Below are 26,848 nucleotides of genomic sequence, written 5' to 3'. Positions count from 1 at the left end.
TGAAACCCATCTCTATTAAAAATACAAAAACTAGCCAGACAAGGGGGCAGGTGCTTGTAATCCCAGATATTTGGAAGGCTGAGGCAGAAGAATCATTTGAAACCAGTGAGCCGAGATGGTGCCACTGCACTCCAGCCTGGGCAATAGACAGAAATTCTGTCTCAAAACAAAACACACAATTATATAATACATTATATATTTTATACATATATTTTAAAAAAAAATTTTTTTTTTTTTTTGGAGATGTAGTCTCGCTCTGTCACCCAGGCTGCAGTGCAGTGGTGCAATCTCAGCTCACTGCAACCTCTGCCTCCTGAGGTTAAGTGATTCTCCTGCCTTATGCTCCAGAGTAGCTAGGCCTATAGGCATGCACTACCACACCCAGCTAATTTTTGTATTTTTTAGTAGAGATGGGGTTTCACCATACTGGCAGGCTGAACTCCTGACCTCAAGTGATCCACCCTCCTTGGCCTCCCAAAATGCTGGGATTACAGGCGTGAGCCACCGAGCCCGGCCACATATATTACGTATTTTATGATAAATTATATATTATTTGTTGATGTCAACTAAAACCAGTCATTCAAAACTTGACAAAGCCTATTCTGACAGCAACTACTACTTATAAAAAGTACTAATCATATAGGTACAGACTCATAATTTTAGAAAATATCAAACTTCCTTTCAGAACTTCTGTTCATTAAATTAGTAGCAAAATTGATGTGTAAGTTACAGCAGGTATCTGCAGCTTAGATGGAGACCATCTAAGGCCAGGAAGAACATGGCTAGAATGATATAGACAGCTTAATTGTCATGCAACACAGGAGTAAGGCAGAATGTGCTGGTGCTTATCCAGGACTGAGGAAGGGGTAAGGGACTCTGAAAACAGAGGACTAAAATCTTTTAATGATAAGAGCGGCATTCATGGTTGTGGGATCAGAAATGCTTTATCAAGTTTCTCTGGGACTAAGCTTGGAGACTTTCTTCCTTTTCAGCCTCCATGCTCACCCTCTGTGTTTATATTTGCATGGAGGGAAAAAAGGCTTAGACCACTGAATGTCACTCAGCCTTGCACAATTGCCTGACACACTATGCTTGTATTGACAAGATTTCATATCTGTAGCTGCAACCAAAGACTAGGCACTGGCCTGGTACTGCTTTCCAGTAGCAGAGGCAGTCTGGCAATGGCCTCATGTGTCAAAACTACCCTAGAGCATTCTCCCCTGGTGCCTTGTTGAGTGGATGAACTGCACTACTGGGCTGACATCATAGCCTTCATCCTCTTGGTAAGTTGAGTCACATTCAGCAACTTCCATGGCCATCTTGCAATTAACTGCATGCAAAAAAAGGATATATGTACAAAATATAGAATCCTCAGGGGAATAAACAGTTCAAAACTGAGTGTGTACAACCTTTCAGAAACAAAGGACATAATAAAGAGAAATAGACTTCATGTTACAATTGCTCACATTTGAACATTTTCAAAGAATATTATTTTTGAAAAAGGTAAAGATGAAACAATCTAACACATGGTCCTAAGAAGTCCTGAGGTTTAAAATCATGGTTTAAAACAGGGTGTAAACCTGTTTGATTTTATCAAAAAAGGAGGCAGATATAAAAAAAACATATCTAGTACAGGTAGCATTGTATTCTCTGTGCAAAATATTAACCCCAAGTTGTGAACTGTGCAACAGCTGTTTATTTCCAGATGACACAGCCCACGAGAGGCAGGCAAAGCAAATTCACAGATGGAGAGAGATGAGGTTATAAATCCCTTTATTTATGGCATGTATTCTAGCTTTCCTAACTAGCGTGGGTCCCAGGCATTTTTATTAAAAAATTTTTTTCACACATGATGAATCAAGATGTTCATTACACAAAATATGGAAATAGAAAACAGTAAGATAAAAAAACTAAACAAGGGCCGGGCATGGTAGCTCATGCCTGTAATCCCAGCACTTTGGGAGGCTGAGGCAGGTGGATCACCTGAGGTCAGGAGTTCAAGACCAGCCTGACCAACATGGTGAAACCATGTCCCCACTAAAAATACAAAATAAGCCAGGCATGGTGATGCATGCCTGTAATCCCAGTGACTCAGGAGGCTGAGGCAGGAGAATCGCTTGAACCCAGGAGGCAGCGGTTGCAGTGAGCCGAGATCGCGCCATTGCACTCCAGCTTCCAGCCTGGGCAACAAATTGCAAAACTCTGTTTCAAAAAAAAAAAAACTAAACTAAAAAAGAAAATCACCAATAATATCATTATCCAGAGAGACACAGCTAGAGTTACCATATGGTATAGTTCCTCTGTCTTTTCTCTCAGCATAAATTTTGGTTCTCTGCTTCTGCATATTCTGATCACTCTATAACTACAATGATAAATACTCTTTTTATTTTAGTGGCTAAATAAAATATTCTGGTAGGTAGATATGGCATAGTTCACTAAATAGTCCTTGTTTATCACTTAGGTTGTTTCCTTTTTTTTTTAACTATAAATAATGCTGTGGTGGAATTTTTGTGTTTAAAGTGAATTCCTCATGTCCAATTATTCCCTTAATTTGAATTCTTGAAGACTATTTCAATGTAATCTACATAAAGCATGACTATAAAGTAATGAGACTGAGTTCCTCATGTCCGAACTACTGTCTTTTGCAACTGTAGTAGACATATGAGAACATGGATACAGGTGGCTATCCATTTCATTTAGAGAAAAAAATTTAATTATTGGTTTATTACCTTTATCTCTTAGGGCTAATATTTACCATTTCCTATTACATTTCACTAAGGAGAAAAATGCATATAATTTTGAAATTTTTACTTAGTACTTATTCCTTATCACAACAGATAAAAACAGTATTATGTTAATGGAGGTGTTTTGAATTCGCTCTACTTTTATGCAAGAAAAGTAAAAATTTGATTTTAATCCCACTTCCAAAAAAATGAAAGACAGCATATCCAATGATAAACTGAAAATGTCACTCCCAGCAATATGGTAGTTTAGATATTAAGTATCTTAAGTGTTACAGCTCTTTAAGAATTTGTCTAGCAGGTTTTCCATAAAAAAAAAAAAAAGTATCTTCTTTTAGTTCCTTTCCCCTGCTTCTTAAACAGTTTACAGTACTTTTAGAACAAAATTTTAAAATTAGTTTCCAATATAAAAATACTGTAAGACCAAATGTGGTAGTTCATGCCTATAATTCCAGTGTTTGGAAGGCTGAAGAGGGAGGATGGCTTGAGACCAGGAATTTTAGACCACCCTGGGCAACATAGTAAGACCCTGTCTCTACCAAAAAAAAAAAAAAAAAAAAAATTAGCTGGTATGGTAGCACACACTCGTAGTTCCAGCTACTTTGGCGGTTCTGAGGCAGGAGGATCACTTGAGTCCAGGAGATTGAGGCTATACAGTGAGCTATGATTGTACCACTGCACTCCAGCCTGGGCAAGAGAGCAAGAACCCTGTCTCAAACAAACAAAACCCAACCTTTCAAATACAACAACTTCTTTCACGTGATACTTATAACCCTAATTCAAAAATTTCACATGCTTTTTGAACCAAGATGCATCTTTTCTCTTTTGTTTCTATAAGTAGAATGTTGAATTTGTTGTTGTTGTTGTTGTTGTTGTTGTTGTTGTTTGAGACAGTGTCCTGCTTTGTCACCCAGGCTGGAGTGCAGTGGTGTGATCTTGGCTCACTGCAACCTCTGCCTCCTGGGTTCAAGCGATTCTCATGCTTCAGCTTCCTGAGTAGCTGGGATTACAGGTGTGTACCACCATGCCCGGTTAATCTGTTGTATTTTTAGTAGAGGTGAGGTTTTGCTATGTTGACCAGGCTGGTCTCGAACTCCTGGCCTCAAGTGTTCCACCCGCCTTGGCCTCCCAATGTGTGAAATGTTATCTTAATATGATGTAATTACTGTACCTTTTCAGTCTAAAAGGAAAACATATTTTGTGTAGCATATTAATAACAAAAAGCAGTTTAGTTTGAGTTGAGCAAGCCAAGGCAAAGCATGGCTCTGGCCTTGAGTTTTCAGTGGGACATCGGAGGACTGTATGTTACCAAAACAAGGCAGAAATGATACTTTCTGGGAAGCATAATGGCAGATAGGCATGGTCTTGGAAATTCTTTCTGAATAGCTGGATTTCAGTTATGGGGTATGAAAGAGGGTAGGACAGAAGAGAGGCGATAAGCAGCTATCTGTCAGTTAGAAGCTCCAATGTATATTATTTAATTATAGGACAATGGACAGAATAAACTTCGGAATCATGAGGAGTGAAAAAAAGCCCTGAGGAGTAGTCAAATTAGGGTTAGATGAACCATCTTGGCAAAAGCAAACATGGAAAACTAAAGAATACTCTAGAATTGACTATGTATTGACTCTGAAGTCAGTACTAGGTAATAAACAGATCGTAGTTTCAGTCGTTTATTTTTCAAACAGACACCAGGCTAGTTAAGAGAATGAAGTGGTTGGACTTTGGCAAAAATTTATTATGTGTTGTTTAAATAGTATTAAGTGAAGGCCTGATCCTGTAAGAACAAGACAATTTAGAAAAGCCAACTTCCTCATATTATCTTTCGAGCTTGGATACAGTAGGCATGAATTGGATTCTATTCAATACTTGTTTCAGTGTCTCATCAGATAGTATAGTGGCCAAACGTAGAATTGTACTTGTTTCATCAGGTAAGGACTTGAAAACAACTATACTGAAAGGGCAAAAGACTGATGAACTACTTTTCCTTTCTCTTAAAAATACAATGTTTAAAATGATGGTGGCTATTACTATTTATTACTGCTACTATTACATTAGGCACTTGGTGAAAATAACACTTTCTTCTCCAAATATAAAACATAAGGCTTAAAAAATTTTAATTCCACAAAGATTCACAGATTTATAGTTGTCTGCTGTGAATAGTTTATATTGCAGTCAAAGGGGAGAAAGTCACATCATGAACTTTCCTTCTGAGCCCGGGACCCAAACAGACCATGATGCGTACTGCTAGTATCTTGTTTTAAGAATCCTTGTTTTATAATACATTTTTCATTTATTTGTTAAAGTATACATGTACAAAAGAGAGATTTTAAAAAGAAGAGTGCAAATTAATCCATCCTACTTCAGACTTCCAGTCCTTCTCCCCAGAGGTAAACACTGTTAGATTTCTATGGCTCCAGAAGATATTTTGTGAATTGTTCACCAAGGTTATATATAAAATATGCAAAGGAAGTATATGGGTGGGATAATACTATTTATATAGTTTGGTAATTTGCTTAAAGAATATCACAGAATCTAGCTCTTTCTTCTTAATGGCTGTATCTAACATATGGATGTATTATTCATATACTTATGTTACCAGATTTTTGCTATTACAAATAATGCTATAATGAATATCCTCATTCATTTTGGGGGCATCTTTTGATGACACAGCTATAAATTAAATTTCTAATAATGGAACACACACTTAAAATTCTAATAGGGTCACTTTATCTTCCGAATGGTTGTGTCAATCTGTAGTGCCACTTACAAGGTAAGAGAGTACCTTTTTATTTCTCCCCTTCCCCACAATGTACAGCATTAAGCTTTAAAATAAGTTTAAATTTAGAAACAAAGATTACCTCCTCTCACCTAAGGGTACTGGTGATATCATATCAAATTAATATATATAACTAGCAAGCAGTAAAGATCTATAAGACATGAAAAGAATTAGTGAGAGCTGGGTTTCTGATTCAATGGGGAGATATATGCCATGGCTGTCAAAAGCTCAGGGCAAGCTTTCTCTTCAAACCAAACATTTATTTTTAATTCTCACAGAATTTTTCTGATGTTCCAGGATAGAAACCTTGGGCACAGAACTTATTTTTTTCTTCGGCTCCATCATGGCTGAGAGATGTAATGAACAGATCTGAGATATATTTAGAATAAAATTAACAGGTATGGTAAGGGATTGGATGGTGGGTCTGGAGAAGGAGGTCACAAAGATGATCCTGGGTTTCAGGCTTAAGCACCTGGGTAGAGCACTTACGAAATAAGGGATGCATGCTGGCCACTAGGAAATACAGTCTTGGCCATGTTTGAATAGGAAGTGGAGATGTCAAAATGGCATTTGCCTACACGGGTCTGGATTCAGGAGATCTTGGCAGAGACTGGAATTTGGAAGTTGTTGCTTATGTAGTATTTGAAGCCATGGGAGTTTGCTGAGGTAGAGAATACAAATAGAGAAGAAAAGAAAGCGCTTAAGAAAGCCAACAATTAGAAGCCCAGTTACAGGTCAGATAGGGAAGGAAGATCCAACAAAGGAAAGCAGAGGAAGTTGCCTAACAAGGTGGAGGAATCAGGAGAGTGTAAGGGTTTTTAAAGGTGGCAGGATCAAGTATGTCACTGTTTCAATCCCTGGAGGAGCTACTTTTGTAAAGTGATGGATGTAAGTCAGGCTGGGAGGGGGGGAGGATCAGGAATGAATGAGAGGCAAGAGTATGACTGCCTTATAAGCAGTCATAAGTTAGTATAAGCGTGTTTTTAAGATGCTGCCGGCCAGGCATGGTGGCTCACGCGTGTAATCGCAGCACTTTGGGAGGCCGAGGCAGGTGGATCATGAGGTCAAGGGATTGAGACCATCCTGGCCAACACGGAGAAACCCCGTCTCTATTAAAAATACAAAAATTAGCTGGGCATAGTGGCATGTACCTGTAGTCTCAGCTACTTGGTAGGCTGGGGTAGGAGAATCACTTGAACACAGGAGGTGGAGGCTGCAGTGAGCCAAGGACGAACCACTGCACTCCAGCCTGGGCAACAAAGTGAGACTCTGTCTCAAAAAAAAAGAGAGAAGAAAAAAAAAAGATGCTCCCCAGGAAGAGTAGGACAGAAAGTAAGACCCTGAGGGTGTTAAACTTGAAGTTAGAAGCTATTTGAGCAAGTTTGTAACTGCTGAAGAACAAGAGAGAGGGAAGGGGAGAAGAAAGAACTGAGAATAAATAATGAGTGAATGAACAAAAGCACAAGAGATAGCAGGTTCCTTGACAGCAGTAGGAAGGGGCCAGATGTACAAAGACATCCTTTATTAAGAGACACTTCCTCTATCATAATAGGAAGGCAATGAAGATTGGCTATTGCTGCAGGAAGCTTTATAGCTTTCGTCTGGGACATCTAGGGAGTTCCCTGATGATGGCTTTCAAGTTTTCAGAGAAGTTGAAAGAAAGGTCATCTGTTGCAAGTGAGATGGGTACAGGGAAGGTTAATTTTGAGGCCAGTGAAGGAAGTTTGGAATAATCACTTTAGACTGTGAAGAGAAAGTTGAAAAGAGAAACATGGTTATGTATTACCAAAACGCTCCAACTAGCAAAGGCAACAGCCAGGGGGAAAGAAATCAGGAAACTGCTTGGCATGTTATTCACTGGCTCTAAATGGTATCATTTTTATCAGAGGAAAAGACCACAAAATACAAAACTAGACCATTTAGCAGTTCTTTCTAAAGTCTTTGCTAAACTGTATATAATTTTAGTTAATAACAATTGCAACCCAGCAATTCTACTACTAGGTGAAGTAAGACTTGGAAACAGGTACTCAAACAAATACATGTACACACATGTCCACAGCAACTCTATTTATAATAGCCAAAAGGCAGAAACCGCCCAAATGTCATCAACAGATGAATGGATAAACAAATTGTGGCACATCCATACAATGGAATATTATTCAATCATAAAAAGAAATTAAGTATTGATACATACTACAATGTAGACGAAACTGAAAAACATTAGAAGGAAAAGAAGCCAGATATAAAAGCTCACATATTGTATGATTCCCTATTTACCTGAAATATCCTGAATGGGTAAAGTCAGAGACAGAGTGCAGATTGGTGGTTGCCAGGGATTGGGGGGAAGGGAGCATGAGAGCAACTGCTTAATGGCCAATTTTATGTTATATGAATTTCACTTCAATCATTAAAAAAAAAAAACATTTAGCAAAACAGACTTTAGGATACTAATTTCTCAATAATCACATTTCTTGTTTCCTACCCACTCCTGGCTGGCCCCTATCACCATAATTCCATTAACCATTAATGATGACTTGATCTTTTAACAATTTGATTACTACAATAAGAACTATATTAGATATTCCTCATCACACTGCATTTTCACTCTCTCTAGAGAGAGAGAGAGAGAGAGAGGGAGAGAAAGAGAGAGAGAGCGTGCGCCTCTATTTGCCCTGCTGGACCTCATCCTTATATTTCTAGCACCTTCCACAATGCTTACCCCATGTAGAAGTTTTAATAAACATGTTTTACCTAAGTTTGCATGGTATACTTAGAGCATATAACCGAGTTGCTATTTTCTAAGAAAAGAGAATACTATGTCATATTTAAGAATAAATTAGCAAAATAATTTTCTATGGGCAAGTGATTATCATGGGGGCAAAATCAACACTGTTTCACTTCATTGTGGAAATCTGGAGTTTGAGGTTATTTTTAAATTGCTGATGATTGGGGGAATGAAGACAAAATGTAATTACGTTGTTCTGAAGGGTAAAAGAAGACTAAAAAGGAGAGGCTATGAGAAAAAAAGTAAAGAAGACCATGAAAAAGTGGTAGATTTCTCCACTTAGAATTAATGTGAAATTCAAGCTGCATTAAAGAAGGGAAAGCATGGCTGGGCGCAATGGCTCATGCTTGAAATCCCAACATTTTGAGAGGCTGAGGCAGGCCGATCATTTGAGGTCAGGAGTTCAAGACCAGCCTGGCCAAAATGGTGAAACACCTATTAAAAATACAAAAATTAGCCAGGTGTGGTGGCACACACTTGTAATCCCAGCTACTAGGGAAGCTGAGGCATGGGGTGGTGGGGTGGGGATCGCTTGAACCTGGGAGGCAGAGGTTGCAGTGAGCCGAGATCACACCGCGACACTCCAGCCTGGGCAAAGAAGTGAGACTCCATCTCACACACACAAAAATAAAATAAAAAAAAGAGAAAGCATTTAAGTACTCTCACAGAAGATTAAAAAGCAGTAACCGAAGATCACAAATTTTGGGTTATATTTCAAGGGTGCTAATTTGCCAATTATAAATTAGGTTCTTCTTCAACAAATTTTAAAAAGTGGAATGCAAAGAGGGCAGAAATAAAATGGTGATTTGTTCTGCAAAAGCTGTGCTATCTGCACTGAGTAAGCAAACTTCCATCAGCACTTCCTGTCTGAAACAAAAGCAGGGCTCCACAGTGTGCACATAGTATCAACTCCAGAAACTACAAAGACCAAACAGCATTTTGATCAGGAATTTTGATATTGTGACTATTTTCTGATTAAAAAGGGAGCAACAATACCAAGTTAACTGAAAAATTGCTCAAATTAGTGTTTGAAAAAGTTAGGCTCTAGACCAAGTGAAAATATTGCCTTTGATTTCAATATACCGCATCCTTATTAAGTACACAGAATTGGAAAAGGAGGGGAAGTGCAGGTAGCATAGACCTTGGAATTCTAAACCAACATCCTTGCCTGTAAGGAAGTCCCACAATCTTCTCTTAGAAATTAAAAAGCAAAATTAAAGGAAAAACTAAAATGCTAACAGGACTGCCATTATTTCAGACTAACATGTTGTAGGTTTCCTGCAGTAATCTGCAGCATAAGGTTAGGAAGACAAAGTTTCAACATTTAGCTTTGGAAATTTACAGGAGCTCTGATAACTCTCTGGTTGGCTGCTGCTTCTGTTGCCATGGAAACAGACTGCTAAAAATGGGGCATGTTTCTTTAAACTCATCATACCTTCACACAAATTCTTTTCTCCTTTATGTCAAAAGTTGGAATGAATTTAAAGTATGCTTCTCGTGATATGACAGTATGATGTCAAGCCAGGGGGCCTGGTACAAAATGGCAGAAGTAACATTAGCCTGAGGCAGATATACATAAAGATATTATACATATCTGCATTAAAAAAAATCTCATTTGGTTAAAAAGTAGTAGAAATAAAGTCCACAGTGGGATCAATGTAAGTATAACACAAATAACAGGCACTGCAAAAGCAAAATCATCCACTTAACTGTATGATCACCAACAAGGCAGAGGTTAAAAAAATATTTGATTTTTCAAACAATTTTTAACCTGTAGGATCCTGTTGGTTCTCCCCTTTAACTTCCAAATTCCTTATCTATGTGGTTCCCAAAAAAGATAACATTTACTTTTCTTATTTTGGGAACAATAAAAATTCCACCATGGTATTAGAATTTCAGTGTGCAGCTATAGGTAGAGCTAGTACTACGAGTTAAAGCTCTGCTTCTGAATCCCTCTATAGAATATTGCATGTTTCTTAATACAAATTCGTAAGGTGGTCTCTCTGAATAAAAGAACAATTAACAATGAAACAGGGACACAGGAGAATATTGTTTACCTCCATTTTTTTCCAGAACGGTAAGCACACGCTACTCTGTTGAAGTCAGATGATCCAGACTCAATATGTTGGTTTTTCTTTCAATTTTGTGGATTCAGGAATGGGGCTGATACAAACACACACTCATATGTATCCACATATACACATTTGTATACATACCTATGTATATATATAAACACACACGTATGCAATTTGCCCAGCAAAACAGAAAGACAGCTAAGACCTGCTATAACTTGTGTGTTATCCCAATATCATAGCAACTGTGCGAGATGATCCAGATGATGATGGGACAAGCAGCCATGCATAGCCTGGAGGGGTGCCGCATTATCCCTTGCCACATACAACAGCCAGTTGTTCTGGTATTAGAGCGTCATGTTTCATAAAAGTAGCATGTGTAGAAACGTTCTGACATTTGGATGTTTTTGGTGTATAAACTCCAAGATAGACAATCTACTTCTCTACTGTTTAGATTCAAATAAACAAGAAAAAGTGCAACTCTAGCACATGATCAATCATGCTGGAATGCAGAGACTGGACACTTGTACCTCCTCAGAAATCATATTCAGATGGGAAATCACCAGCCTGTGGGTGTTCACAGGCTTCAGCAGCCTTGAAATTGGTTTTACTTTGCCTCATACTGGAAAGGACGACCAAGTAGGGCAAACAGAGCTTTAAGGTGGCCTCCCTGTTTGTCAGGCTCCATCCTGGGAGCTTTATGGCTATCACCACATCTAATCCTCATAACAACTCTACATGGGTACTAATATTTATTGTTACAGAGGAATTAAGCATTTATCCAAGATCACACAGCTAGTGAGAGACAGAGCCAGAATTAAGGAGGAAAATTTTAGTTTTTCCACAAGATAATTTTTCTAAAGGAAAAAAAGAGCATACAAAAATAAATATTTCCTAATATGCTTTTAAGTTTTGCCTACTGTACCAAATAACCTCATCAAATAACCTCATCAGTGCTTTAAAATACAGATCACACTATCTCTATTTTATAAGAAATCCTGTACCTTAAAATTCCAATAGAAAAAGTTCTTACATCAGTAAGAATTGACTGGTGTTATGAACCGAATTGTGTCCCTTTCAAATTCCTATGTGTGACTGCATTTGGAGAAAGGGCCTTTCAGAAGTAAAGTTAAATGAGGTCATGAGGTTGGGACCCTGATCTGACAGGGTTAGTGTCCTCATGAGACGAGACACCGGACAGCTCACCGTCTTTCTGTCTCTTGTGCATGCACAGCAAGAAGGCTACAAGCTAGGAAGAGACCCAACATCAGAAACTGGCCCTGCGAGGCTTCCCAGTCTCCAGAACTGTGAGGAAAGCAACTTCTGTTGTTTAAGCCACGCGGTCCATGGTATTTTGTTATTGTAATCTGAGCTAATACAACTGGGAAGACGTGAATTTTAAGATTACCCTCTTTGCCATTCTGATGCCTGTTCCAAAACCCTGATAAAGCTATCTTTAGGAAACAATGGAAAACCCAGTGTTTCAAAGTTATCTACATTTTTTCCTGAAAGCTTTTAATAAATTAGAGTGCTGTTATGATAGTACACATGCTTCTTTACTTAGGATGGGTTTAAGTTGAAAGCTGTAAGTCAAAAATGCAGTTAGTACTCTGATAAACCCACCACAAAGTCAAAAATCCTACACTGAACCACTGTGAGCGGGGACTGTATCACCTTAATGAGGTGAGAGTGATATGATTAAATTGTAGTCAGTGCCTACCCTAATGCTGAATGTAGGCTTTAAAATGGTTTAAACGTTATGTGCCTTTTTTCCTTTAGGTGATGGAATCAGGAAAGCCACAGCAGCCCCAGGAACACTTTCCTGATTATTCCATCTCAGGAGATAAACATCCTCCCGTGAAGTAATATTTACCGAGTGAGCAGCAGATGTCATGGGCCAGCAGGTGCAAGCACAGTGAGGAACAAAACAGACTTGGTACCATCCTCATAGATCTTACAGTCTTGAGGGGGAGAAGGATATTGAATAAATAATCATGATAGATACATACAAAGACTAAAAGGATCTAAGTCAGTCTGAGAAGGAAGCAGTGGTACTGAAGGACCTCTGTGAGAAGGCAACAACTGAAGTGAAACTGAAAGGGTGAGCTGCAGGTGCTCAGGCCAGGGGCTGGGCAGGAGGGGCATTCTAGAAGGGAGAATGATGAAGGAGAGGCAGTCCAGCTTCTGGAAACACAGGCAGGGCCTTTTACTCCAAAGATTTTTGAATTTATCCCAAGTACAATGGAAATCAATTACAAGGTGTGAGCCAGTGGCACAACTGAATAGGATTACATTTTAAGATGATGATGATTATTTATTTTTTTTGAGACAGGGTCTCACTCTTGCCCAGGTTGGAGTGCGATGATGCAATACGATGATCACTCCTGACATTAGTGGAGGGTGAAGGAATGAAGAGGGTCAGAATATGTTGGTGGGGGGAGAGGGGAAGCCAGCAAGGCAGTGCTTTTTCTGCTGGAGTAAAGACACCTATAAACATGTTATCTGAGTAAAGGGGGCCTGGACAGGGCTGCTGGCCATGGTGATACAGTGCTGTGGACAAATGAAGTATTTCTGAGGTAGAATTGGCAGCCCTGGTGGCAGGACTTGGTGACAGGTTCTAAGGAGGTCAAGGAAGGTATCAAGAATTGCTCCCAACTAGGTTCCTGGCAGGAGCCACTGGGTGGACAGAGGTGCCATTTACTGAGATGGGGAACCCTGGAAGAATGTTTGGTGGGAAGAAATGAAAGGCCCACTGGAAACTTCAGGGAGGCAGATGGCTGCATAGGTCTGCAGCATGAGAGGCCGAGCCCTCAGTCTGTAATGCTTGCTCATGTGGAACAAAGCATATACAGTTTTTTTTTCTGTTGTCTTATGTATGTGTGTGTGTTTTAACTTCTGTATTATAATTTAGTTTCTCACTCTTTGGGCTATCAACTCCCTGAATGCAGGGGCTTACAGAAGTTTAACATATCTGGCATTGTGCTATGTGAAAGCACTCAAACTTCTGTTAAATAAAACTATTTCCAATTTTAAAAAAATTATATAACTTCATCTCAGTAGCACTATGCACCTTTTAAAAATATTGAATAATGTCTGTGAAGAGTGATCTTTTACTTTTTCATTTGTATAGTATATTGTAAGAACCATATCTTGTATCTTTTTAAATTTACTTTTTGAGACAAGGGTCTTGCTCTGTTGCCCAGGCTGGAGTGCAGTGGTGTGATGATAGCTGACTGTAGCCTCAAACTCCTGGGTTCAAGGGATCCTTGCACCTCAGTTTCCTAAGTAGGTAGGCCTACAGGCATGGGCCACTACACCTGGCTAATTATTTTGCAGAGACAAGAGTCTTGCTACGTTGTCCACGCTGGTCTTAAACTCCTGGGCTCAACTGATCCTCCTGCCTCAGCCTCCAAAACTGCTGGGATTACAGGTGTGAGTCACCATATCCCATTCTTTTAAAAAGCATTAATTTAGTGGCAACTCACTTGTACAACACTTTCAATTAGTAGAATGTTGGCAGAAAACAAGACATTCCAAAAGAAATCTAAATAGATGTTGCAAAATTCAGCTGTTTTGTAATACCTTCTGTAAGTTTTAACTATTTATTTTAATTGTCTATTTTATTTTTAAAGATGATTAGAAGCAGCAATCAGAAAAGGAAGAGCACCCCAAAGTGGCAGATGACAAAAATCAAACAATAAATAGTAATTTGAGTAATCTAATAATGATCCAGCAATCATTCTGTGCATGCGCAACAATCTTACATACCTCAACAGTACCTTTGGTGCACCACGGCATAATATGTGGGGTGAGCCACTAATTTATAATGGAACTATAAATTATATCTGAAGGTGATAATTCCAATTATTATATTCTGTTTAAGAAGGCAGAGAGGGGTATAATACTCTTTAAATACTTATGTATAATAATAATGTGTCTATGAGATGCAGGACATTGGGGGATGAGGTGGAAAAATAGGCCAGACAATTCTTTCCCCATGACATATTATGGGGCCAATAGTAAAGTCAGTGCATATTTATATTATAATAGCGTAAGGTGAAATGCCATAAAATGGTACAGGTACAGTTATGGGAATATACAGGAGAGAATAAATCATCATTAGCTGATGGGATCAAGTGCTCTTCTGTAAGAAATGGCGCAAGAATTGGGTTTGAAGAGACAGGGCCTGCAAAGCTGGAGTGAGAGGAGCAAAGCACTAAGTAGCATTGTGCAGGGCTTTCTGTGAGGACAGAAATGGAAACGTTCAATGCAGCAGCCACTAGCCACATGTGGCTCCTGAGTAGTTGAAATGTGGTTAATGTGACTGAGGAGCTGAATTAAAGTGAAAATAATTTTATTTTAATTATTTTAGATGTAAGCAGCGATAGGTGGATAATGGGCAGCACAGGTAGAGTATGTATAATTTCCATCATTTAAAAAAGCTCTGGTGGTTTGGTAAAGTGATTTATTTAATCTCTATGTATTTCCAGGTTGGATTATTCATAATATCTCAGACAAATGTTCATTTTCTTTTCAAAGCTATTACAGACACATCCCAGTACAATATGTTAATTTATTCCACTGCTGGCTGGGCCAGATACGACAAACTTTCATGTACTTCATCTTGGGTATTAGCCAGTCTGTGGCAGAACTGGAAATATGGCCCCCCCAATTTTGTAACTCCTTCCTACTCCCTTAACACTCATGGTTGAGCCACGCAATGACAGGAACCCAGGTCCCCAAGTCACCTCTTGGAGGACAGCAGCCTAGGACATTTGCTCACACCGGACTGTGTTTTGAGCAAGAAACACACTTTGATTGTTGTATATTAATTACTTTGACTAAAAGTGCCCTGACTAAAACTGCCCTGAATTTGGGGGTTGTCTCTTAGGGCAGTTTTAGTCAAAGCAATTAATACAACTCAGTTTTCTTTCTGTAGTATCTTATTTTTCACCATTAGAGAGTCCTTTATATCAAATACCATTTTTTCCTCTTAAAACCCATTTGCTACCATTTTGGCTGTGATAAATATGAAACATAACTAGCTAGGAGCATTAGTTAATTATGATTCCTTTATCTCAGTAATGACTCATGTTAAAACACTTATCCGAATTAAATCATCTCAATTTATTTGATTTTTCCTGAATATTCCTAATTATCAATTCTTCAGCTGTCACATGAGAGTGGCTTGTAATAATACTCTTCTTAGTTGCAGGTCCAGAAATTAATTTAAAGCTCATGTATGCTGAGTGTAATTAGAAAATGTCTGAAGCCTTTTGTGGACAAGTTAAAAGTTGAGATTCCCTATTGCTGCTCTGACAAAAGAAACTGGTCTAAGGAGAATCTTCTATTTTGAATTTGTTCAGGGGGAATTAATAATATTTGCTGCTGTTCTCTCCTAGAGGAGAGAATAATTAAACTCTCCGACCACATACATTGGTTGGTATTTATCAAAAAGCTTATATAAGCATCAACAAAGCTGTGAAACGATATGCTTTATTATCCAAATAATTCTCTGCGGTGTAATGACAACTATTCATAGGTGGTCAGCACTTAGAACTTTCTCCTCTTTTAAATTTTCAAAAGGTATTACTAAATTTCCTTGTTAAGGCATCCGATCAATTCTTGAGTCCTACAGTATTTGCTAATAAAAGCTGTTTTCCCCTCATAATAATTTCAGCCAACTAGCATTGTCAACAATTACAATAATTCTAAAATATCCCAATATAAGGACACAAGCAACTACTTGAAAAGCAGAGTAGCCTTCCAAGCCCTGAGAGTAGACACATATCAGAAATATGAGAGCCCAAGCTTGTGTCTACGTGATTAAAAAATTAAAATTAAAACTTATCCCTCCTTCATTACCTAGAAATTTGTAATTCAGACATTAAAAAAAAATTCTAAAGGTTGCTCTTTCAAACAACCCAAAAACAAGCTTTTTAAAAATGAGTAGAAAACTACTGTTGATATAAAATATAAATATTTTTAAATGAGTGTCCTTTAAAACATGAGGTATAAACTATCAGGGATTATTAATAGTCATTTATATATTTGTCTCTTTTGACAAAACAGCATATATCTAATTAGACTCCAGGACATTTTAGAGCAAAAAGTTAATCGAAAGTATTTGAATAACTGCTGCTATCTGAATCAACTTCCATGGATTCATGTAAATGATGCAGTATCCAATACTTAAAAGCAGATGAAGTTCACCAGGAGGTTGTTCCAAAGTTAAATTCTACGAATCTGATAAGCTGAACACGTTATGCATTTGCAGGCAGGATCAGTGACATGCTGAATTTTGGGAGTTCAATTTTGCAAAGAGAACCAAGTTATTTTTATATGACTCCAAATTTTAAAAGTGCCTCTCTATAATTTTTATTTTTTTCACTCTAATTAAATCCAGATCTAATCCTTTCAATGTCACTAACTTTGAGGCAGCAAATTGCCCCAATGTCTATATATATAATTTTACCCTCAACCCTATCTGTTAGAGAAAATGAGTAGAAGTATTTAGCCTGTTGAGATATAAAGCAAAACCCAGTTCAAAGCAACTACAGTGAGACATTAATTTTATCAACCAATTATTTCTGTGGAGTGTTTTAAAGTTTCTCTCCTCTACCTCCTTATATTAATGAATTTAACAAAACAATAAGATATATAATATTTCTATTTTGTAAATATAGGCAGGAGTTTAAAATTTAAATTTTAAATAGAAGGAAAAAGAAACAGATGAAAAGAAAAAAGAGAGATGAGAAGCTGGCATTAATGAGATATCTTATAAAATCACTATAAGGTAGGTATTGTTTCTCCTCATTGTACAAATGAGGAAGTTAAGGCTCAGAGCAGTAAGCTTGTCCAGGATCACAAACCTGGTAAATGGTGCATGTAGAATTTGAACTCAAGTATTTCTCACTCCAGAGTTTATGCTCTTTTGCCGTTAAACTATTTCACCTGTATAAATCAAAAGCATGGTCAGAATTGTTAGGGAAAAAAATATATTATGTAATCATATCAACTCTATTTTGTGGTTCCAGATGATGATTCTCTTACTCTGTTTTTACATTTTTAATCCTTGCTTTCTATGTGCCTTAATCCCACTGCTGTTGTGACATCTTTTTTTATTTCTCCTGTTCCGTTTTCCTCTACTTTCCTAGTTTTTCAAGTACACAAAATGTGTTTTAAATTGATGGTATTACTAGGAACTTGACACTTGAACTTGACTTAAATGACAGGCAATTCTCAAACTTATAAAAAATTAATGATTTAAGAAATTTAAGTTCCCCTCAGTGAGACTCCAGAAATGCATCCTAAAAATTCCATTGGCATTGATTTTTATAAAAATCGACAATAAGACATGCTGTGCACAAGCAGAGGCAACTCTATTGTTTGCTTCCCAGCAACAGCTATTTATACTTCACTGTGTGCCATTTATTTCAACCTAGGAGTTTTCCCTATCCATACCCAAAAGTAGTTCAACTACAGCAAGTCTAACTCTTGTTTCTTCTTCTTATCATTTGAAAGAAGCTCAAATTGCTACTTAGGCCAATTAACACTATATTTACTCTCTGGGTCTCTATAAGACAAGCAAGAGCAAGTGGGGAGGCAAGGGGTGGCTGATGGCAGCAGCTGAAAGCAGAGAGGCTGAAAAATGGGTTATTGTGGGGTTTTTTTTGCCTCCCAAAGATGAGAAGGAAACCAATTTTCAAATTAAACAAGCATTGAGATGAGTGACTCTCATGTCTCAATTTCGGGAAAACTTATTCTCTGTAGACCCTGAATTTCTTAAACACTGGCTACAATAAGGCACGCTGTGCACCAGTCTTGCCATGCTTCTGTATGCCAGGACAGAGGACAGCAATGCCCACAAGTTTGGCTATTTCCTTAAATTAATCAGTGAGGTACCTATGCAGTGTTTACTAACAATAATAATTGACAGTATTTATTCTCAAGCTTATTCTTTGCTTGCTATGCTACAAAACAAAACGGAGCTATACAATGTGCTTTTTAAAACAAAAACAATGCAATGTGTATTACAACCAATTAACCTATCATTGTAGGATTTAAGAAAGAGCTAGCTACTTTCCTGGTTTTAAACAATAAAAATCGTAAGCATCTTAATTGAAAAATGAATTTTTCTGGAATTATGCATTTGGAAACCTAAAAGAAGCACTGTTCTCACCAACACTGAAAAGGAAATGGCCTCTCCGAAAAGAGAGGGAAGAAAAAAAAAGGAATAAAATACAAAAAATTAACCTGGGAAGATTTTACTGAAATGAGGACTGACTGCGTAAGTCTCCTTACTGTATTAATTATTGCAAAAGCCCTACAATTCCATCAGCTAATTAATCTTTAGTAACAGCTACCCAGAACAGCATCAAGCTTTCATTTCAAAGAACTTAGAACGTGTAAGGTATGTGAGTGAACAGAGAGAGCAGACACACGGCATGGTAACAGACAGACACGCTCAGCTGGCTGACCAGAATATGAATTTGGCAGTTTTGCCCCTGTCCAGACAGACTGACCTTCCTTGAGACTTTTCTGGTTGCTCCCCTCAAGGCATTCCTTTTCTTTTAATGGTTCAAAATCCCCAGCAGTTAAAATCTCTGGGAAGCCCTGTTGCTGCTTCTTGGAGCTATCGATCATGGTGAGAGGCTTCTGAAGACAGGCAGCATCAAGCAGGAGAAAAGCTTAATTTGCAGAAGAGCGAAGTGCGGTGCTCAGAACACTCTTGTCCCTGGGTCCCTGGTTGCTCCCCACAATACCCTAATCACTGGGCAATTATGTCTTTAAGCAGCTGAAGGCAGCCATTACCCTTTAGTTCCCAGCTTGACCTGCAAATACACTCATGCTGCTGGAAGCCCTTAACTCTCTCCCACATCGGGAGGCAGAGCCACACAGGCACGATTCTAAAATCCCACCCCTTTTCCCAGCCAGCCCACTTTCCCTTGCCATTCCAGCTTCCCCCGCGCTGGGGACTTCAATCTGCAGTTTGATGGTCCGAATCATCTGACAAACACTGAGTCAAGCAGTTAAAAATAAATCGTCTAGTTGTTAAAAGAGAAGACTTTGCTGATACCTAGGAAGACAAATTGCTGCCTGTGGTCTCTCTCCAGCTCTCTATAAACACAGCCACAAGCTGTGGAAATACTTTATATTGGCGAGACAAGCACATTTATTACTCATTAAGTTCTCCAGCTGCACAAACGGCATTCTAGGGCATCTGAAGGAAGCGGCTCTTAGCAGAGGCACACACTGAATAAACATGCTACCAGCATATGTGAATGAAGACAGAGTCATTTCACTACCAAAGTTCTTTTGTGGTGTGCTTTGTGCTGCATGTGGCTCTTCCTGGCAAAGCTGACGCTCTTTGTAATAGGGAAATGTACTGTAATTGCAGCTTTCTTCCTCTGGTAATTCAGACCCGAGCAGTTTTCCTTGGTGCCACTAGTCGGCTGAGAGAGTTAACATCGCCATGATTTTTTTTTTTAAGAAAAATTCTCCTCCCATGCATTAAAAGCAGTGACACTGAGAGCTTCTATTCCATACCAGAGTAAACCAACGACCAGCCCAAGTTTAACTTTACATGAGCTACCAAGGATGGGCACCTCTCCTGCAAGTCACAGGCTGCTGATCACTGCATACAGGGACACTGCAGGAAGGAAATCTCTAGATGCAGAAATTCCAGGCAAATGTGGAGATAAGCCTGTTTCCAAATACTCCAGATATAGATCTCTGTAGCCAGAATAATCTGATTTTTAAAAATGGTTCAAAGTGTGTTCCTTTGCAAAGGAGTTCCCAAAAAACCCAACAGAGGTTAGAAGAGCAGTAGACTAGGAATTTTCATGAGGATCTGTTTGTCCACTTTAAAAAAAAAACGTCCAGCAGAGTGCTTGAAATATTAGGTGTTCTCAACAAACATTTGTAGCATGGTTGAGTGAATGAATTAAAGCAGAAGACGGTGCATCAGGAAAGCTTCCTTTAATAATACCCAGAATTCTGAAGAAGTCCTGGGTTAATAAGAGCCACTAATTTTAGATGAGCAACTAAATAAGTTCTCTAAAGGAAGCACATTTTCTCTTTAAAAGAAAATATATAGATACATTTTAATTGTGCGCCTGATGAAATCCTCCTGAGGGATAAAGAAAGGCATACATTGTTACAGCCAAAAGAATCAGTATTCTTGCTACCAATTAAACACAGGTGGGACTGGATGAAGTATTTTGTTCTTTGTCCCTGGTTCCCGGGCTGGTGTGCACTAAACCCATATTCTTCTAGAAAGATTGCTATCTATCCTTTTTCAGTATCTCATATGACATGCTTCTCGTCAACTGAAATTCCTTCTGAAGCAAGTTAAGTCCATCCTTGGTAGTCCACACCATTGCAGGAACAAACAGTGACAAGCTTATCACACTCTCAAAAATGCCCTCAAACGTTCTATTACTATCTCTGACCCTAAGGCTTGTATTCTTCTAAACAAGCTACTCCTGCACGTTTAAAGGAGTAATAAAAATAACCATCATTCTTTGAGGACGTTCTTCAGGTTGGTCATTTAAATAGATGTTTTGCAAGGTTTACCTAATTTAACCCCCGACAACTCCTATGGTTGCTATGATTATTTGTGTATGTTATAGACATTTTACACACCAAGACTCAAGTTACAAAGCTTCTCAGTGGCAGGTATGGAATTTAACCAAAGTCTTAGTTCTCCAAAGCCCAAGTCTGTCTATGGCCTTGCCTTGCCTTCTGTCTTCTAGAATATGCCCCAACTCCAGGCTTTAGTTTCATCTTGAGACAGACTTAGCAGCAGAAGCCATGACTTTTATGATCCCCTAGTAATTCTACTCTTGGTGAGAGGAAAGAAAGTCAACATAATCATACTAAAATGATTTTATAAAAACATTTTAACTCCTCATGAAATAATAAAAGCAGCCAACCTTATTTAGTGCTTACTATATGCTATAGACTAACTGCTTTTTATATATTATCTCATTTAGTCTACTGCAAGACTTGTGACTTCAGCATTATTTTCCTGATGTTCACACGGGAAAATGGAAGCTTAAAAAACATCAGGCCAGGTGGCACTTTGGGAGGCCAAGGTAGGTGAATCACTTGAGGCCAGGAGTTTGAGACCAGCCTGGCCAACATGGCAAAACCCTGTCTCTACTAAAGATACAAAAATTAGCCTGGCATGGTAGCATGTGCCTGTAATCCAACTGCGCGGGAGGCTCATTTAGGACAATTGCTTGAAGCTGGGAGGCAGAGGTTACAGTGAGCCAAGATTATGCCACTGTACTCCAGCTTGGGTGCAGACTCTGTCTCAAAAAAAAAAAAAAATCAAACACTTCGTCAGACGTGGCATATCTTCTAAGTGGTGGCCAGGATTTCAAAGCAGGCAGCCTGGCTCCAGGGCCTACATGCTTAATTACATTGCAAAAGGAACAACGAAAACAATAAACTCCAACCTTTTTTTTTTCTGCTTCAGGATGTTGTTTTGAAATCTTGAAAAATGCCCAACTTTTGAGGTCACAAGTCTATAAATCTGAGTAGATACACACTTACACCAGCCACTTTAAAATTCTTTACCGTATCTGTGTGTGTGTGTGTATCTTCAGCATGTGTTGAATGTGTTTTTAAAAAGTTATCTTTTAAGAAACCTCTGCATGCTTATTTTTATATCTAATAAATATCAAAATCCCAACAAGAAAACACATTATTCTGCTGTAGAGTTATATCAAAAGTTGTGGCTTTGCAGTTCTGAAAGAAAGTTCTCTAGTGATGAATGCACCTGAAAGAATATTTAGCTATTTAAAAATTTTTTTGAAATAATTTCAAATTTACAGAGTATTTCCCCCAGAACCATCTCTGAATAGGTTCTAACATGATAATTCTTAATAAGTGTTCTGGTGTGTAATTCCTATAAACAAAGATATTCTCCTACAGAACCAAAATATAATCATAATCATCAACATCAAGATGATATTGATGATTGCTTAGTTGGTATAGAGATATCAAATTAACACTGATAGAAAAAAAAAACACATAAAAAGAAGAAACAAATTAACACTGATATATTTGCATTCAAGTTCCACCAATTGCCCCAACAATATCCTGCATACTAAAAGGATCTAAACCAGCATCACATATGGCACTGAGTTCTTGAGTTATCAAGTCTCTTTAGTTTTTGTCCATCTCGAACAATTCCGTCAGTCTTTCTTATCTTTCCTTGAATTTTGATTATTATAGGCCTGTTATTTCGTAGTCTTATCCTCAGTTTGAGTCTGTCTGTTGTGTCCTTATGATTAGGCTCAGGTGATGCATTTTCAGTAGGAATACCCCAGAAATAATGATGTAGTCTTTGTATCCTATCAGATGGTACACAAATTCAAGTATATTCAGTAATTGTCTCAAAACTGATGATGCTTATTTTGACACCTTGGTACTGGCCACATTTCTCCATGGTGAAGTTATTCTTTTTGTATATCTTTATTCTGTGGGGAGGTGCTTTGAGAACAATCCTTTGGTGTAATTGGCTGAATTATCACTATGATGGTTGCGAAATGGTGAATTTGAAAACTCTATCATTACCTCTACATTTATTAGTGGCATATCTCACTACAAGAAAAAAATTCTCTTTACGTGGTTTATGTTACCTATTTATAGTCTCCTATTTCATGCAACAGCTTATAATCTGTGACTTTCATTATTTATTTTGATACCCAAATTGTCTCATATTTGGCTAGTGGGAACTCCCACAGTTTCTTATTGTCATGATTCTATCATTCCTTGAGCAGTTTCTTAACTTTCTTACTTCCTGGTACAGGATGTCCCAGACTCATCCTTTACTTTTTTTCTGTCTTCTTTAGAACCTACGGTCTGAATGCTAGGTATGCTCATTGCTGCAAGGGTGTCACTGTTGCCAGCCCTTCTCTGCAGACAGAGCTGTGGAACATGTCTGAGTTTGTATGTGTGTGGATGTATACACACGCATCTGCATACATTTATATCTCTATATGTGAATGGATGTAAATATACATCTATATTTAAGTACATATGTCTATATTTATTTATATGTATTGAAAACCATGAGTTCATCACAATGCCTCCAATTCTATTCCAGTGCCACAGGTTCACTCTCATTTTCTTTTCTGTATTTGTGGCCCCTTCTCCTACAGGGAGAAACATGGCTTCTGCCACCCCATTCATGGACACCTTGTATACAATACCTCTGCCACTGCTGTGGCTAAAACTGTGCAGAAAGCCTCTTCACCCTACACTGGCCTGCCTCCCCAGCTCTCACAGATTCATCCACACAATGCCTTTTAGGATGAATTAGGGAGACAGGGAGGCGACCTGCAGTATCCCTCAGTAGGAAAAGCCCCACCACTGTCGCCTGAATTGCTTTCCAGTAGGTTTGCCTTTGTTTCTTACTGTATGTGGTACATCACCTTGACTGTCATTTGGCTCTAATGTTACGAGTGACATTTACCTTCAAATAATACGTAATGAAAGTCACTTCTGCTATGATAAATCTGCTTCCACACTGTTTGTGTGTATGTACACTCAACAGAGCTGTTTTAATATGAAAGAGATGACCATAAATCAAGTCCATTTTCCCACCACCCCAAGCAGATATTTAATAAGTATGAGAAAAACTGTATTGCTTAGAGACTAGGAATAATCCAAGAAAGTCTTCAGGGAATCAGAATACAAACAAATGCAGCTCAAGGGACTTACACAAAAACTTGGCAGAATTAATATATGCTTATAAAACTACTGATAAAAAGAATACTGCTGTGATGATGCTGTACTTCACTATGAAGAAACCTGATAATATTTCCAACTGGGCAATGTTTCACAATGTAAAAGTATTCAAAAGTAATGAACAAAATAATTAGTAACAAATGCAAAGAGACTGGTAAATATTAAGGCATACTTTTCTGGTAGCATTCTTGACGCAAAGATTGAGTAAAGATAACCTTTTCTTTTCATCTTCTATGTCTCAGTACTTGGTAATAGATCGTCAGTGGCTATTTACTCAAGTGAATGATGGTAAACTTTGCGGCTTCCTTCACACAGACTGAGCCAGAGTATTACAAAATCTACATAGATAATTAGATTGGATGTATTTAGGAAGAAAAATGTTCAGTCTAGGGTACACATAAATTTTTTCCTAATGCTAGCATATTTTTAGTAAAATACATATTTGACCCATATTTTTCTCCCTTTCAATGTTATAAACACCACTATAAAATACTATACCTTGAGATCATTACTAAATGGTTATGGTAAATCCCAACAGTAAATTAAAAAAATTTTTTTAAACAAAGGACAATTAAAAAGTGCAATCCCTCAAATCACAACATGTCTTAAAAGTTCTTTACGGTTACCACTTTTAAAATATATATTGAGGCCGGGCGCGGTGGCTCAAGCCTGTAATCCCAGCACTGTGGGAGGCCGAGGCGGGTGGATCACGAGGTCAAGAGATCGAGACCATCCTGGTCAACATGGTGAAACCCCGTCTCTACTAAAAATACAAAAAAAAAAAAAAAAATTAGCCGGGCATGGTGGCGCGTACCTGTAATCCCAGCGACTCAGGAGGCTGGGGCAGGAGAATTGCCTGAACCTGGGAGGCGGAGGTTGCGGTGAGCCGAGATCGCGCCATTGCACTCCAGCCTGGGTAACAAGAGTGAAACTCCGTCCCAAAAAAACAAAAAACAAAAAACAAAACAAAACAAAACAAAACAAAAAAATATATATATATATATATAAAGCCCTTTATTTTATCACTTTAAATATATATACTGAACATACAGTACTTCAGATGTAAACAGATTTACAAATTAGCCCCTATAAAAACCACTGTTTCATAAAGAAGGATACATTTTTCTGACCTTTCTGGGGTAATAAGATTTTGAAGGAAAGCATCCATGTTTTGCAGTTAAGTACTGCGGCATAACTGAACACCACAACAGGGTACAACAGCCTGATCATTGGTTTGTCATGTGTGCGTGTTGTACCTCACGCTGGAACAGACCAGCACACCAGCACATGCAGCACCTCCCTCCCCTCCGGGTTTACTTCACCCTCTCTGAGGACATGAAAGGCAACTAAGGCTTTTCGGGGATAGAATTTCCCCATGCATGGTCTCATGATTGGCCTTTGCTGGGACTGAGAGAAAGAGTGTTGTGTGGGACATGGGAATGGCAGCACAAGCAGAGGACACCTTGCACGGCTCCTCCTCAGGCAGCTGTTCACATGACAGCAGCAGTGTGCAATACAAGTGAAGTGTTCTGACTACACTTGTGTAACAGCCTGGGCCATTGGTCTTTTCCTGCTCAAATCATTAGCATGGATAATCACGAAATGACAGAACACACTTTTGTCAATGTAAAAAAAGTCATCCAAATCCTTTCTCCATTTCTAAGCTCTATAGTTACTTATATAAATACAAGTGGCTACGAGATTTACAAGAAAGAGCTTTCCTCAGATGATATGATTAGTCTTCCTCAAATTCTGAGATAACCTCCCTAGCTTTGGATATCTGAAAGACTTTTAATGTCATTTCATCACCTCACTGATACAAATACATCTAGACATCATTAAAGCAACTCACTGAGGGCCAATGTGCAACTACTAATATCAATCTATGCCCTGGAGACATGTTAGGTGTGTGTGGGACGCAATATCTGTCTCTCAAGGAATATGGTCTAGAGCTTTTAACAATTTCTGACTGCCACTTTCCTTCTCTTTCCCATTCTTTTACTCTTGTTAGAATGTTCTTTATACCAGTGCTTGTAATAATCTGTGGGTTAAGAGAAATATTTTTAAATTTCCAATCTGCTGTAAATCAATATGTGGTCCCACTACGCATGGCCAGTAGGGTCACGTTAGTTTGGCGATATCCAGACTAATCTGCACTCTGTTAAACAAGAGGAGTCCACTAATCATGCACTTTAGTGTCTCCCCAGCGTCATACTGTCATGAAAGTCTCTTAAGCACTCCTGATTTCTCAAGCAACCTCACAGAAGAATGGTAACAAAATCCTGTGGGATGGCACAGCACATGGACCACACTGACTAGCACTGCTTTCTACACATCTACTTCAGTCTAGCCACTCCCCAGGCTACTAGTTCATGCCCTACATGCACTTCTTTTCCTTAGTTATCTTTAAGTCTAGGATAAACTATTTCAACCACTAAAGTCTTTCAATGTCTTCATATTCTGCCATTGTTCCTCACTTAACCCCTGCCCCCAAATTACTAATCTTAAGTCAAGCAGTCAATCACAGAGTCTTAGAATTTCATAGAACAAACACTAGGACATAAATTTCAGGAGTCAAAAGATAAGTATTCTTGGGCGTTCATGTATTCTTTACGGAAATGTATGCAATTTGTTGTTGTTTTTTTTTTTGGGGTGGGGGGGGAGACGGAGTTTCGCTCTTGTTACCCAGGCTGGAGTGCAATGGCGC

At 38.4% G+C, this 26,848-nt stretch overlaps 1 protein-coding gene and 1 pseudogene across 4 annotated transcripts in view; one reads left to right on the top strand and one right to left on the bottom strand.

Moving 5' to 3' along the window:
• MRTFB (myocardin related transcription factor B) overlaps window positions 1-26,848 on the bottom strand; it is a 209,757-nt gene that overhangs the window by 60,694 nt on the left and 122,215 nt on the right. The window contains exon 1 of one of the 4 annotated variants that reach the window (XM_017540008.2): window positions 18,903-19,327. The exons of the other annotated variants lie outside the window; for them this stretch is intronic. Coding sequence (XP_017395497.1) covers window positions 18,903-19,023 — 121 coding nt within the window. The 5' untranslated portion in view covers window positions 19,024-19,327. Of the gene's footprint in view, window positions 1-18,902; window positions 19,328-26,848 lie in introns of those variants that run through there. 4 annotated transcript variants of the gene reach the window in all.
• Window positions 3,009-3,052, top strand: LOC119472902 (annotated as a pseudogene).

The sequence above is a fragment of the Cebus imitator genome, unplaced genomic scaffold (genome assembly GCF_001604975.1).
Source record: "Cebus imitator isolate Cc_AM_T3 unplaced genomic scaffold, Cebus_imitator-1.0 Scaffold122, whole genome shotgun sequence".
NCBI classification, from domain to species: domain Eukaryota; kingdom Metazoa; phylum Chordata; class Mammalia; order Primates; family Cebidae; genus Cebus; species Cebus imitator.
This window is presented reverse-complemented; position numbering and strand designations above follow the sequence as displayed.